At 44.6% G+C, this 16,312-nt stretch overlaps 1 protein-coding gene across 1 annotated transcript in view; it reads left to right on the forward strand.

The window, feature by feature from the left end:
• LOC116983314 (rab GDP dissociation inhibitor alpha) overlaps positions 1-12,573 on the forward strand; it is a 58,484-nt gene extending 45,911 nt beyond the window's left edge. The window contains exons 8-11 of the mRNA XM_033037019.1: positions 3,696-3,867; positions 6,965-7,109; positions 8,878-8,932; positions 10,079-12,573. Of these exons, the coding sequence (XP_032892910.1) occupies positions 3,696-3,867; positions 6,965-7,109; positions 8,878-8,932; positions 10,079-10,228 (522 nt within the window). The 3' untranslated portion in view covers positions 10,229-12,573. The remainder of the gene's footprint in view (positions 1-3,695; positions 3,868-6,964; positions 7,110-8,877; positions 8,933-10,078) is intronic.
• Positions 12,574-16,312: the final 3,739 nt, after the last annotated feature.

The raw sequence follows: 16,312 nt of genomic DNA on the forward strand, positions 1-16,312 counted from the left end.
GAATTGCTTCTTCCCAACAAAGTTGAAACCCACTTTCAAATTCGGAGACGCAAGAGACTGCAGATATTGCAATCTGAAGCAAAAACAAACTGCTGGAGAAATTCGGCAGGTCATGCAGCATCTGTAGAGGCAGAAGGATGTTCCACGTTTTGAGTCGAGACTGCAGCAAAATCTATTGAAGATAGACACAAAAAGCTGGAGTAACTCGGCGGGTCAGACAGCATTTCTGGAGAAAAAGAATGGGCGACATTTCGGGTCAAGACCCTGGTTCAGACTGAGAGTTAGTCCAGCATTTGCAGTTCCTTCGTACACGTCAAAATCTATTGAATTTCTCCAGCCATTTTTCTTTTGCTCTGTTTCCAAGTCTATTTTTACTACGCTTGTTTGCAGCTGTCTTCTGTGCTTGTTTCTACTTTCTTGCAGAACATGAATCTTGTCTTTGGCATATTAACCTTTTTATATAAATTGCTTTTAACCTTCATGGGATGGCATCCTGTCACACAGCTACAGTGAAATATGTGAGAACAGTGTGGATTGACTTTTTTCTCCAGTGGATTCTTTCTCTTTGACGTGCTTGGGGTAACCTTAACAACACCGTGACAATTGCTGGCATATAACCTCTTGGGGACTTTGTAAACTGAGCAAATTACAAAGTTCTCTGCAAATATAGAAATTGGTTACTCACACAATTATAATCCATCTGATAGTTACCTGATATAAAATAATGGAGTTGTGTAGCTCATCGTAGCAATGTTTGTCTAAAGAATTTGAGTAAAGATAAGTATACTTTTCACCAGTTGTCAGTAATGTCACTCTAATGTAGAAGTGAACAAGACAAGTGCTGGAGTAACTCAGCGGGTCAGGCTGCATCTTAGGAAAATGTGGATAGGTGACATTTTGGTTCAGGACCCTTCTGAGGGAAGTGCTGAGGGAAGAAAAGCTGGAAGAGCGGAGGGCAGGACAAAGCACGGCAGGCAATAGGCCCACACAGGTGGGGAGGGTTATTTGATAGGCAGATGGTTGGACAAAGATCAGAGATGAAAAGACAGAAGGTGTGAGAGAAAGGATTGAAGAGTTGTGTATAGTGAAGCTAGAGGAAGGAATTTAGGTGGAGGTGGGGGAAAAATAGATGTGAGTCCAGGTGGGCCAAAGGGGAACGGGGATATGAAGAGGAAGGTGGACGTTATATCCAGGAAGATGTGTAAATATGAATTCAGCACAACAGTTCCAAATGTTTTTTTCCCAACCATAAACCTTATTCGGAATAAAAAATATTTGCACAAAAACTATGCAAAACACTTCAGACATACTCGGTGTCTATACATTCAATACTGTCATGTTTGAACCGATCTTTAAACAAATCAGCCTTGCCTCATGTAGCCCCTTGGGGAATGTATCCCTTCCTTTGTGTGAGGAGTGTCCCCACTGGACTCTGTCCCTCAGTGTTCAGCAGCAGAAGAACACTACACAGAACCTTGACGTTTGCTGCACAGAACTTCAGTAAGTCCTGTAATTACCGGACTCGTACACATATAAAGATACAACACGTCTTTATTAAACACTTACAGCATTGGATATGCAGTACGTTACATGTCCGATCTGCTACGTCTACTGCCTGGCGTAGGCGAGTTCTTAATGTCATAAAGCATGTACTAGGCGGGGCTACTACTAACAAGCACTCTAATCGGCTAACATGCAATAGCCGATCGACAGTCCCTCAGCATGTACTCCTGCAGTCCTGCAGGAATGGGCCAGTCGACAATACGCCCTGATGGACATCTCGCTGTGGTTGGAAGGCCACCATGTTTTGGGCGGACCTGTCTTTCACCGAGTTGATGATCGTCCAGTAGCACTTGATGTCCATCTCCAAGTGTGTCCCTCGGAGCAGCCCGTAAATCGGAGAGTCCTCTGTTATGGAGCTGCTCAGGCTGAATCACTCTGATAACTCTTCTCATGCTTTCTTTATTACGTATATTTTGGGCGGCACAGTGGCGTTGGGGTAGTTGCTACCTACCAGCGCAAGAAATCTGGGTTCAATCCAGACTATGGGTGCTGTCTGTACAGAGTCTGTACGTTCTCCCTGTGACTGCGTGGTTTTTCTCTGGGTGCTCCGGTTATCTCCCACACTCCAAAGTCGTACATGTTTGAAGGTTAATTGATTTACCATATTTCCCGGCAATGAAGACGCACCTGTGTCGAAGACTTACCCCCCCAAAAAATAGCGTCTTCATTGCCGGAAAATACGGTAGTTTAATTTGGTTTATTGTTACATGTACCGAGGTACAGTGAAAACCTTTTGTTGTGTGCTAATCAGTCAGCGGAAAGACATACATGATTACAATTGACACATCCACAATGTATAGATACATGATAAAGGGAAAAGCATGTACAGCTGTATAACGTTTAGTGCAAGATAAAGTCTGATCAAAGATAGTCCAAGGATCTCCAATGAGGTAGATAATAGCTCAGGATTACTCTCTAGTTGTTGGCTTGGGTGAGTTGTAAAATTTGTACCAAGTGTGTAGGATAGTGTTGGTGTAAGGGGTGATCGCTGGTCGGCGCATACTCGGTGGGCTGAAGGGTCTGTTTCCGCACTGTATCTCTAAAGTGCTCTAAAGTCAACTGGTGCGGCAAAAATAATCTAGAACTAAATGTCGACAAAACGAAGGAGATGGTTGTCGACTTCAGGAGGGTGCAGCCAAAGCATACACCCCTCAACATCAGTGGCACCACAGTGGAGAGAGTGGAGAGCATAAAGTTCCTCGGTGTGCAAATTACAGACAGCCACACCTGGTCCAGGAACACCACTGGGACCATCAAACGGGCCCATCAGCGACTGCACTTCCTGAGGAAACTAAAACAGGCCTCACTCCCCACCAACATCCTCAGGACTTTCTACAGGGGTACGGTGGAGTCTGTACTCACGTACTGCATAAATACGTGGTACTCCACCTGCAACTGCTCGGACAGGAAGGCTCTGCAGAGGGTAGTGAGGGGAGCAGAGAGGATCATTGGCGTCTCCCTACCCTCGGTACAAGAACTGTTCCAGAGCCGCTGTCTGAAAAAAGCTCAGAGAATTGCTAAGGACAAACTGCACCCCCTCCACATACACCTGGATCTCCTGCCATCAGGCAAGAGATATCGAAGCATCAAAGCCCGGACTACAAGACTGCTAAACAGCTTCCTACCACAGGCTGTGAGGCTGCTAAACAGTCACTCTGTACTCACAGCCACTTGATTCTGCGGCTGGCACGGACACTTTAATAACTGGCACTGGCCACTTTAATAACTGGCACTGGCCACTCAAATCAGCTGCCCCGGACATTTTTATGATTGGTTTATTGTATTTTAACGTTGTGTTTTACCTGCTTTTAACTATTTATACTGTTCCATCAGGGACTGGATTGTTTTTAGTGTTATTATGTGTGAAATGTTTTAAATTGCATGTGCGATGCTCCGCTATTCCCTGGGAAACGTCTTTTCATTTTGCACTGTACAACTGTTGCTTGCAAGATGACAATAAAGGTTGATTGATTGATTGATTGATTGATTGATTGATTGATTGATTGATTGAAGTCTAAAGAGAATAAACATTCTTCACGGTACTAGGGCAGCTGGCTCAAGCTTTAATATCACGGTTACTCATTTTGGGAACGTGATTTTTCAAATCTTTTTCTTTCTTTTTACATTGTCAGGTTGCTCGTTGCAAGCAGCTGATCTGTGATCCCAGCTACGCACACAAGCTGGTGAAGAAGGTCGGAAAGGTCATTAGGGTCATCTGCATTCTCAGCCATCCGATCAAAAACACGAATGATTGTAATTCCTGTCAGATTATCATTCCACAGATGCAGGTCAACAGGAAGTCAGGTAATGTTTAACAGAACATCAATTGCATCTGGTGTGAGGGAGAGGGATATGCATGAGTTAGACACCATTTTTGTGGCAGAAGAACAACACAGTGGCGTAGCTGGTAGAGCTGCTGCCTCACAGCGCCACAACCCAGGATTCGATCCTGACCTCGGGTGCTGTCTGTGTGGAGTTTGCACGTTCTCCCTATGACCGTGTGGGTTTACTCTGGGTGCCCCGGTTTCGTCCCACATCCCAAAGACGTGAGGATTGGTAGGTTAATTGATTGATGTAAAGTTGCCCCTATGTGTAGGGAGTGGATGAGAACGTGGGATAACATGGTGAACTAGTGTAAATGGGTGATAATGGATGGTCGGCGTGGGCTCATACAGTCATACCGCACAGAAACAGGCTCTTTGGCCAAACCTGTCCATGCTGACCAAGATGCCCCATTCCAAGCTGGACCAAGTTTGGCCCATATCCTTCTGAACCTTTACCTATCCACGTACCTGCTCTACCTTCTGACCACTCTTTGGGTAAAGAGATTCCTTCAATAGTCATTGTAATGACAGATGACTCTGTGGGCTGAAGGGACGGTTTCTGTGCTCTATATACCAAATTAAACTGAAGTTGAAAGTCCCAGTAAAATCACATTGAGTAAATGGTGCAGTAGGAAAGATTTAATTTTCAGATATCACACACACCAAAGTGAGAAATTTCTGGTAGTCTGTCTCATCCTCGTTGCATGAGTTAATGAGAGCGAATTATGATGAAGAGTCTGGGACCTAGCGGGTCATCAGTCATCACCATTTAAGTTGTCTCCAATTCTCACTCCACACAATTGAATGTTCTGTCTCCTGGCTTAAACATGAGGATCGTCCACCTTGGGTAGTCACAGGATTACTGGTGCCTGCTTAATGGGCCTGTCCCACTTAGGCGACTTTTTAGGCACTCGCCACATGTTCGCGGGTGGTTGCCGGGGAGTCGCCTTGATGGTCGCGAGGAGTTCCCACATTTTGGGAACTAGTCGCGGCCTCATTATGGTCGCCGAGAATTTTTCAACATGTTGAAAAATTAGAGGCGACTAGAATGAAGTCGCCATAGTCAGTTTTATTCGTTATATACATATATAAGTGCAGTGAAATGAATTTGTCAGCAGTGGTACAATTTAACAAAGAACACACAATACACAGTAAGATTTAACACAAACATCCACCACAACATTCTTCACTGTGGTGGAAGGCACAAAGTACAGTCAGTCCTCCTCCATTGTTCACCAGTGGTCGGGGCCATAAACCTCCGCAGTTACCACTGGATGTACAGGCCCTCTTGTCAGGACGGTCGAATACACTGCGGCTTGGAGGTCCCGAATCGGCAGTTTCTTACAGGAGACCGCGGCTTCAGGATGTTGTAAGCCGCAGGCAGGCGGTCGGAGCTCTTCTCTGGCTATTCCCGGCAAGGGATCCCGCTCCGGCTGGTAAGTCCACGCCGCGCCCACAGCTAGTAGTCACGCAGACCACGGCTTCAGGATGTTATAGGCCGTGGGCCGGCGGTCGGAGCTCTCCAGGGATCCCCAACGAGGGATCCCAGGCTCCGGACGCCGCGCCCGCGGGGAGAAGCTAAGCAGACCGCGGCTTCAGGATGTAGCAGGCCAGCGATCAGAGCACTCCCTTCTGGCGAGCCCGGCAAGGGCTCGCCCGCTCCACGATGAAAAGTCCATGCTGCGCCTGCTGCTGAAACTCTGGGCCCGACTCCGGGAAAGGCCGCTCCAATCCATGGCGTTAGGCCGCGAGGGAGGCGGACATTTAACATTACCGGTCAGTTCCTTGGTTCTGAAAACTACTGCTTACCTTTTTTTCCCCAATGCGACCGAAAGCGGTTCCCTCCCTGCCCCCCCCCCCCCCCCCCCCCCCCCCCACAAGACACTAAAACAAAACATTTGGACGCACTTAAAACAAAAAAGGTAGAAATAACGAACACGCTGCTGGCAGGGCAGCGGTCTCGCAGCACTCCCACCGACCAAGGAGAGTATCGTGAATTCTCGAGCCGTAGGTGGGTCGCAAGGAGGTCCTAGTGGGTTGCCAGGAGGTCGGAGGTTCTCGTAGGTTGGGGCCGGTGCTGACCTAATTGGCTCATTGGGGAAAAAAAGGTAAGCAGTAGTTTTCAGAACCAAGGAACTGACCGGTAATGTTAAATGTCCGCCGAACTTCACAGCCGTGTATCTCTGGCTTCTTAAAGGTTGTCTCCACTCCTTCTTCCCCCCCCCCCCCCCCCCCCCCCCTTTTCCCCCCTCTCTTTTAAAGGACTTACCATACACTGTGCTTTAGCTGTCTTAATTACAGCGCCAACCTTCCTGTTCATCGCGGTGTGCGTCTGCATCACCTTGGCTTTGCACTGTGGGACATTTTTAGACAGCACTCCCCCGCTTGCCCTGGCCCCTGCCTTTGCGATGTGTTTGTGTGTGTCTCTCGCAACCCCATTACCCTGCCTTCTCCCTATAATCTTTGATGCCTAATCAAGAACCTCTCAATCGCTGCTTTAAAAATACCCAATTACCTGGCCTCCACTGCTGTCTGTGGCAATTAATTCCACAGATTCACCACTCTCTGGCCAATGAAATTCCACCTCGTCTCCATTCGAAAGGCATGTCCTTTTATTCTGAGGCTTTGCCCTCTGGTCCTAGACTCTCACACTAGACTTTAGACTATAAAGACTTGAGATACAGTGTGGAAACAGGCCCTTTGGCCCAGCAATCACCCCGTACATTAACACTATCCTACACGGGGACAATTTGCAATGTTACCAATGGCAATTAACCTACAAACCTTTGGCGTGTGGTAGGAAACCGGAACACCCGGAGAAAACCCAGACGGTCACAGGGAGAGCGTGCAAACGCCGTACAGACAGCACCCGTAGTCAGGATCGCACCTGGGTCTCTGGCACTGTAAAACAGCAACTCAACTATTGCGCCGCCCTCTACGCCACTGTGCCGCACTCTTGGGAACATCCTCTCCACATCCACTCTATGTAGAAAAAGTTGGGAATGATCGCTGTTTGCTTCTTCTGTGTTTTCATGAAATATAAGGAAAAGTTATTAACCAAGTTTTTTTTCCTTCAGATATCTATGTTTGCCTCATGTCATACACACACAACGTGGCAGCTGAAGGGAAGTATGTTGCCATTGTTAGCACCACTGTGGAGACCAACAACCCTGAGAAAGAGGTTCAGCCAGCATTGGATCTTCTGGAACCTATCGACAAATCGTAAGGCACTTCTCTATCTGAGATGGCAGCATTCCTTAGATCACTGCACAATTCCTTGGATTTCTTCCACCTGTTCCTTGTGCTCTCCTTTAAATGCACTATGCTCGACCTCACAATTACTTGGATGGGCTACACATTTTCACCACCCTTTGGGCAAAGAGATGCCATCGATAGTTATTGGAGTTGTGATTGACAATTTTAAATTTAACGCCCTACGAGTGAAAACAACCTCTCAAGGTCGACTCCAGATTGAGGAATAGATCAGGTACAGAGTCTCTTGCCCAGAGTAGGGGAATTAAGAACCAGGGGGCATAGGTATAAAGTGAATCTCTAAACTAAACTAAAGGAATCTTGAGGGATAACCTTTTCCCACTAGGGTGGTGGGTGTATGGAACGAGTTGCCGGAGGAGGTAGTTGTGGCAGGAACTATCGCAACATTTAAGAAGTAATTAGATAGGTACATGGATAGGACGGGTTAAGAGGGATATGGGCCAAATACATGCAAATGGGACTGGTGTAGATGGGATATGTTGGTCGGTGTAGGCAAGTTGGGCCGAGGTTCCCGGTTCCACACTATATGACTCCAGCTAAAGCCTCGCCACCAACAAAGTGAGGTAAGAGAGTGAGCTGTAAAATGGAGGCAGAGGAATGTAGACAATTGGGTAAATGGGCAAGAAGTTCACATTAGATGTATTATATAGTAAAATGTGAGATGGACAGTTGCAGTAAATTATGGGAGTCTGCACGTTCACCCTGGGACATGAGGGTTTCCACCGGGTGCTCAAGCTGTATCTCCAAACCAAACTAGTCACAAGGATCTGCCGATGTTGGTTTACAAAATAGACACAAAGTGCTGGAGTAACTCAGTGAGTCAGGCAGCATTTCTGGAGAACATGAATAGGTGACGTTTTGGGTCGGGACCCTTCTTCAGAAATTTAATTAGTGCATTGCCTTTTCATTGCAAAGGTACAGGAATTGTCAGATTTTTTAAAGTACCAAAACAAGGGAATCTTGGAGGAAGTGCAGTGCTTTAAGATCACATGTGGGGCACCATGTCACTTGACCTCACAGAGGATTTACTTGCTTACTCTGCAGTACAGGTACAGTAGCTAGATTCAAGCGATGAAAAGTTTGCCCTATGACAAGAGACGATAACATATGCACCGAGGTTCTCCATCTCCATCTCTTTTCTCCTAACATGAACTAAAATCCCAGCCACTCCCTCTTCTCCTCAATCCCATCAGGCAAGAGGTACAGAAGTGTAAAAACACACACCTCCAGATTCAGGGACAGTTTCATCCCAGCTGTTATCTGGCAACTGAACCATCCTATCACCAACTAGAGAGCGATTCTGAGCTACCATCTACCTCATTGGAGACCCTTGGACTATCTTTAATCGGACTTTACGGGACTTTATCTTGCACTAAACATTATTCCCTTTCACCTGTATCTGTACACAGTAGACAGCTTGATTATAATCATGTACAGTCTTTCTGCTGACTAGATAACATGCAAAAGAAAAGCTTTTTGCTGCACCTCGGCACACGTGACAATAAACTACACTAAACTCAGCTTAACTCTTAGAATCTTTTGGTCATCTGTCCGAATGTCCCCCAATAAGATTTATTACACATTTTGTTTTTTTTAATGGTTCTTGAAACACTGTTTAGTTATGCTAAAGGCATTAGATTGCTCTATGTTTTGTTTGACTAAGTTTTAGTTGTTTAATTTGACATCCAAAACCTCTGCTTGGGTTTTATCTTTCCAGGTTTGTTTCAATCAGTGACTTGTATCAGCCGACAGATGATGGAAAATCAAGTCAGGTAAGGAGGTGATAGTTACATAAATTAAATTGGGTTTGTTCAATAATTTAACCATCTACCACATTGGAGACCCCTGGACTATCTTTAATCGGACTTTACTGGATTTTATCTTGACTAAATGTTATTCTCTTTGTCCCTTATCTGTACACTGCGGCCGGCTTGATTGTATCATGCATAATCTTTCTGTTGACTGGATAGCACTCAACAAAAAAGCTTGGTACATGTGACAATAAACTAAACTTAAATTTGCTGGAACTCCCTAGTCTAGATGAAGCTTTTGTAATGGTGCCAGGAATTTATCCTTTTTACACGAGTTAAAATCAGTTGTTGAACTGGAAAACCCAGGTTCCGCTATCTGAAGCGGCAAGTATTTCTTGGTTGATAAGGCTCTCTCATCTCCTGTCCTCTACCATGGAGAAGCCACCAGTTTGATCATGAAGACTTCTCAGCAGTCATCCCGGGCACTGAAATCCCCTCAATGTTTCCTGTTCTTCTTTTCCTTTCTGTTTAGAAGGTCTGCAAAAGCAACCTCACCACAGTTTGCACATTTCCTTACAACTGTGGGGCAGCACAGTGGCTGCTTCAGTCCCAGAGACCTGGGCTCAATCCTGTCTATGGGTGCTGTCTGTATGGAGTTTGTACATTCTCCCTATGACCACGTGGATTTTCTCCGGGTTCTCTGTCTCCAAAGACATGCAGGTTTGTGGGGTAATTGGCTTCTGTAAATTGTTCCTGGTGTGTAGGATAGAACTAGTGCTGTCCCTGTGGAATTTGCTTGTTCTGCCTGTGTTTTCCCCGGGTGTTCCAGCTTCCTCCCATGTCCTAAAGATGTACGTTAGGCTCGGTTAGGTTACAGCTACCTGTTTGGTTAACTGGTAGCTGTAAATTACTACTCGTGTGTAGCTTAATGGTAGTACCGAGGTAAAATTGATGTGAATGTGGGGAGAATATTTAACAAGGATAAATGGGAAGATTGGGGATTGCACTGATAGCCAGTATAGACTCGATGGGCCAAATGTTCTAGTGCGCCATAAGGAAATGTGCAACCTGAGAAAGAAAGTGTGTTTCTCCAGCAGTTTCTGTTTTTGCTGCAGATTCCATCATCTGCATGAATATCTCATGTTTGCCCTTTGACTTTGCTTTCAGATTTTTATCTCTAATTCCTACGACGCAACCACCCACTTCGAGACGACCTGCGATGACATCAAGAGCATCTACAAGCGCATGACGGGCACTGACTTCGACTTTGAGAATATGAAACGCAAACAGAACGACGTGTTCGGCGAGGATGTGTAATCCATGTACGCCAAGCCATGCTCTCTTCTTTAACAGCACTTTCACATGAGAATACTGACCAAACTATTAGTGGGCTAGATTGCTATTTAGAGATACGTGCAGTTGTCCAAAGAATCTCCTGCCTCTTTGATGGTTTTCAAATCTTCCTCTTCTTTTCAGGTTGGGGGTGGGGGGGCAAGGGGAAAATGAGTCAAGTTTCCAATTTGGTCTGACCGGTGAAATCCTGTTCAAATAATCTGTGGGTATCATATATTAGTGATGCTATTACAGTGAAATCAGGCTTAAGACCCAGCCATACAAAGCTCAGGTCTCTCACTGACTAAATGCCAGGTAATTGCCTGTGTGTAAAATTCATCCCTTCCAATGAATGCTGTTGCCGTAAGTTTTCTCTAACCTGACGCACAACACACAATGGAAAATGAATTGACAAACCAGGCATCCTTTCCCTCTATGCTTCAAACGCATGGGTAACTCCACAGATGAATCCTATTAACCATTGGCATTCTGTGACTTTGCCTAATTTGTGGAAGAAAAAATTGTTGCGTTAGTTTCAATGATAATCGACATGGACTTGGTAAGCCGAAGGGACAATTTCCGTGCTGCGTCACTCTTTTTTATTTATTGCACAAAAACTCTAATTTACATCACCTTTGGAGGTCAGAACCGACCCCTTCACCTCTGCCCAGATTTCACGTGGTGATAGAAAGAAGCAAAGTAATGTTAACAAAGGAAGCTGCTTATAGGGGCACTTTCTGAAGCATTGGGCTTGGATTTCTTCAGTCGTTTGATAGTGGCTCTCTCCTGTCATTTTAATGTTCAAGAAGGAAGGCCAACCCTTCCATTTCCACTCCCACCCCCTCCTCTTCACCTCCCCCTCCCCCCTCCCCCCTCCCCCCCCTCCTCCTCCCTGAGCAGAGATGAGCCAGGACGCAAGTTGCAGCTGCCTGAGAGAATTGCACTGAGGAAGGTTTGGAAAGCTCTTAGTTCTTAAGGAGTTTGCTCCAGTGTCCTTCTGAAGTTACACAAGTCTCTGCAACTCAACAAACCAGGACTGAACGATATAATGCTAGATTATAAATATTACTTTTGCTTTTTGTCATAGATTGAAAAATATTTATTTGGACTGCCCTTGTGTGCAAATAGCCCATAGGTTATGTCCTAGTAGAGGAGTCAAAAAAACACTTTGTTCTTTGTTTTCTTTGTTAATTTATTTATATTATTAAAAACAAATTGGCTAAGCACTGGTTGTGCACGGTTTAATTTTAATTTAGAAATTTCGAGTCCGTTCATTACCAAGCTAGTCTGACTGAATCAAACAGGCAGGATGAAAAGACTCTAGAATCTTGAGAGTTGTTGGGGGTTCCAGAAACTAGATCCCAAAGAAGTTTGTAAATCGACTAATTTTTGTAACGCAATGGCAGAAACATTTTCTCATGTGAAAGAGCAAGCAGACTTGTTTAATTTAAAAAGATCTAAAATATCTTGTTTATTATGTGATATAACTGGATTTGAGTAGTTGTGTGTGGATATAGCTCCTTAGTCTCTCGTTCTTTAGAGAGAGTTACTGCCTTATAGCTGAGAGCTTGCATTTTACTTGCGGTGTATACTCCGACTTCCATGCACATACATTACCTCACATCTCCTGTAGTGTCAAGCTGGAAGTGACATTTGACTAGTTATTTAATTATGCCCACACACCAGTCAACTAACCAGGGGACCTTCGGTTAGCTTTAACTATTTCTGCTTTGTTTGTGTCCTCTTGGAATCTGTGCACACATACAAGCCGAAATATTCTTGTGACAGAATCATCATCCACCTCCTCCACTATTTGTCAGCTGTCTTGATTAGTTGCAGGGTTCTCTGTTTGATTTCCTAATTGAAAAGGATTAGGCTGATTTATTCTTGTAAATTCTAAACTGTATATTTTTCTTTGTCCGTGCAACTTGGGGACCTCTTTTTGATGGACTGAGAAGAAACGATGAATACGTTTTCCAAGGAGCTGGGTTAGAATAGGATTTGGAGTATTTGTTTTCTGTCAGTAACTTGGATTCAGAAGTTGAACGCAAAATGGTCACTTTTGCATCATGCCAAAATAAGAACGACACATTAACAAGGCAGATGAGAAACTAGTGACTTGAACAAAATACATTAACTGGACATTGAGAAGTATTTCACATAGGAGTAACTTTTTAATGAAAGTGCAAAATGAATTGGTTGAAGACTAAGTTGAAAGAGATCTCAATTTTATTGAAGTTGAAGTTAAACATGCAACCAGTGCAGATAGACACCAACAAAGCTCAACTCCCTGACACGTATTCCAAATACTGGGCAGTACCGTGGTGCATCTGGTAATAATAATAATAAATTTTATTTAATGGGCGCCTTTCAGACATCTCAAGGACACCTTACATAGATTAATAGGAATAAAAACATATAATCAGAATAAAATAAGTAATAAAGACATCACAGAGACACAAATTAAAAACAGAATTCAATCCAAAAACAGAAAATCAAAAACACAATGTGAAGAGAGAGCAGCGGCAGCCAAAGCGCGCCAGCGTCCACTCTCTCTTCACGGCAGCCATCTTGGACACAGACCTACAGGATTACATTAGACAAAAAAATCATCCCCCCACAGTGGATACCACTGTGGGGGAAGGCACAATGTCCAGTCCCCACCCCACCCCAAGTTCACCCCAAAGTCAGGCCTATTGAGGCCACCGCAATTGCCTCTACGGAGGCCCGATGTTCCTGGCCATTCTCACCGGGTGGTCTTGCCCCGGCGTCGGGAGACCCATGGCACCTCCGTGTCAGAGACTGGATTCCATCCTGACCTCGGGTGCTGTCTGTGTGGAGTTTGCACGTTCTCCCTGTGACCATGTGGGTTTTGCTCAGGTGCTCTGGTTTCCTCCCACGTACTAAAAACTTGCATGTCGGTAGTTAGTTCGCCACTGTAAATTTCCCCCTGGGTGTGGGTTACTGGGTGAATACTGGAAGCGGTTAATGAGAATGGAGAATAAAAATTGGATTAATGTATATGAGTGGTCAATGGTCAGCACAGGCTTGGTGGGCAGAATGGACTGAGATTGTCCTTTTGGAAGGTTATCCATTCTGACAAAGGCTTTACTTGTTGCATGTCAACTGTTTCCAAATAGTTAATTTTTCATTCCTCTTATCCTGTTAGTGTGAAAAATTCTAGTTCTAAATTTGTTCCAGTTAACGTACTGAGTTGGCCAAAAATATCACTGCTTGAGTAATTTTATTAACCACTCTAGTCTTGCGTATACCTGAGTTGCCCTACCCTGAGGCTTTGCTGACAAAGACTTGCTTCATCTTCACCTCTGGAGACTCGAGCCCCAGTAGAGAACAGGTGAAATTTCACGTTGAAGGCTGGATGTCACTGAACATCTTGCATTTCTCTATGGAGCATAATTATACTAATTCCAATCTTGCTGAGAGTTTGAGAATAAATCTACCATATACCACCACTACAAATTCACAATAATACCCAATAGATTGTTACACGTAACAAAACTACTTTTTAAACCGTTGTCAGAGTGATTATGTATCTCCCGGAGCTACATAATGGGGTAGTCAAAGAACATTGTCAAAGTCCTGTAGTCCAACCTGGAGACAAGTTGTGGAGTTCCTGATGTTCTGTCCCATCACAAGAAAATCTGATCCATTGGTGACTTGTGAGTTTACTCTTTGTGGGATTGTGCTTGTGTCTCAAACTGTTTTGTTTTGCCTATATAATAGTGATTCCCTCAGTAATTCATGTATTGCTTCTGGAATATCGATGGGATATGTCGAGGTCTTAAAAGACATTCCATGTAAACAGGGCCAAAGAACAGTGTCAGAAATGATGTACTTCTCACAACATTGCTTAACTGGGAGGAAATTCCTTGCTGCATAAATTCTGGACCATGACGCCTCTGTCCCCTTTTTCTATGCCCCCACTCCATTTCAATTTTCAGTTGACGCTGGTATGAGTAACCTACTCTTGCATTTCAGTCTGATTGTCTGAAAAGGGAGCAAAACTACATTGACACAGAAAGAGACACAAAGGTGCTGGAGTAACTCAGCAGGTCGGGTAGCATATCTGGAGAACATGAATAGGTGACGCTTTGGGTCGGGACCTTTCTTTAGACTGATTGTAGTCTGAAGAACGATCCCAGCCTGAAACGTCACCTTTCCATGTCCTCCAGAGATGTTGCCTGACCCGCTGAGTTACTCCAGCACCTTTGCGTCATTTACTGTAAACTTCTGCAGTCACTTATGTCTCTATATTGACACAACATAAGAAATAGTTAGCAACCGAGACCATGTAGATAATGATCGGAGGACCACTATTCTCTCTTCCCCCCCCCTCCCTCCACCATTCCACTCGTCGTACCTTTCCCATGCTGCGCCCGAGTTGGTAAAAAACACGGACTGGTGTTTAAGTCTGGGATTTCCTTGGAGTGGCTGGATGCTGTGTGGACGGTGGTGCATATATCTATTGATTTATTGGGACCATTAACCATGATGATGCAGAGGAAACATTAGGGTGAGACCATCGACGGCCAGAATTGTGCGATTACTGTGCCCAGTCAATGAGTTTGTAGTTCATTCATTTTAAAGATTGTTCTGCTATAAACACGATAAAGCTATTGACCAACTTCTAACATTCATCACTAACAGTTCTGTTGGTATACATGCTTGCTGTGTGTCCACTGTTGCTCTCTGATGTAGAAATGCCAGTCTTAGATGGCTTGTGTATTGTTCTGTACTGTAAACACTGTGTTGTAAGAAAAACCTGAGAACGTTCTCCTATCCTGATCTAAATTATCAAATATTAAAAGTATTTAAAACTAAGTCAGCTGTTTCTATAATTTCTGTTAATGTGTTGACCTGATGATAATAAACCGTTCCACTTCCTAAGCCTTAACACAAAGCACTATTTCCATATTAATTTGTCCACAGCGGCGCAGCAGTAGAGTTGTGCCTTAACGCCAGACAGTTGCTGCCTTATAGCGCCAGTCAGTTGCTGCCTGATAGCTGCAGACAGTTGCTGGTGGTTAGATGTTACCTAAAATTGGATAAGTGAATATTCATACTGTTGGGTTGTAAGCTACCCCTAGTAGAATATGAGTGTACATCTTGTTCTTCTAAACTCTAAAGGCTTTGTCTCCTCTCACGCAGCAAATCCTACATCCCAGGAATCAATCCAGTGCCTCTTTACACTCTCAACTTTTAGACTTTGGAGGTACAATGCGGTAACAGGCCCTTCAGCCTAATGAGTCCGTACCGACCAGCGAGTACTGTACTCTCACACTATTATTGGAGCTCCGGTTGGAGCTCCATCCGGCGCGGCCTTGTTGGCTTCGGAAGCCGCGGTCTCCGGTAAGGGAAGCGGCCGTTCCAGGGTTCCCATGCCACTGAGGATTCTCCCGACGCCGGAGCACCATCACCCGGCGAGAACGGCCTGGAACATCGGGCCTCCTAAAAGGCAACTGTGGAGGCCTCAATAGGCCCGGCTATGGGTGGACATGGGATGGGGACTGGACTTTGTGCCTTCCCTCATAATGGGAACCATTGTGGGGGGATGTTTTTATGTTTAAATTTCTTTATTACTGTTATGTCTGTATTCTTTCTTTATGTGATGCATGGCAAGAAGCATTTCACTACACTGACCAATAAAAATAACCTTTGATAACCTTATATACTCTAGGGACAATTTACAAGCCTGTACGTCATTGGAGTGTGAGAGGAAACCCATGCGGTCACAGGGAGATACTAGACCTGTGCATAATATTCCAGATGCTTATCAGGACCCTACATAAAGTGATGCATTAATCGGGTGAAATGAAAGAGAAGTCAAGGAGGTCACCTGAGCTAGGAGTACTTACAAAAACACTTTCTGCGGCCTGTCTCCAATTTCCTGTCATAATACAGTGGCAGCATGAATTTAATTTAGAGTTACAGCGTGGAAACAGGCCCTTCGGCGAGCACTCTTACACTAATTCTTAAACACCAGGGACAATTTTTTTCATTTTTTTTGTAGAAGCCAATTAACCTACAAACGAGCATGTCCTTGGGATG

The sequence above is a fragment of the Amblyraja radiata genome, chromosome 18 (assembly GCF_010909765.2).
Source record: "Amblyraja radiata isolate CabotCenter1 chromosome 18, sAmbRad1.1.pri, whole genome shotgun sequence".
NCBI classification, from domain to species: domain Eukaryota; kingdom Metazoa; phylum Chordata; class Chondrichthyes; order Rajiformes; family Rajidae; genus Amblyraja; species Amblyraja radiata.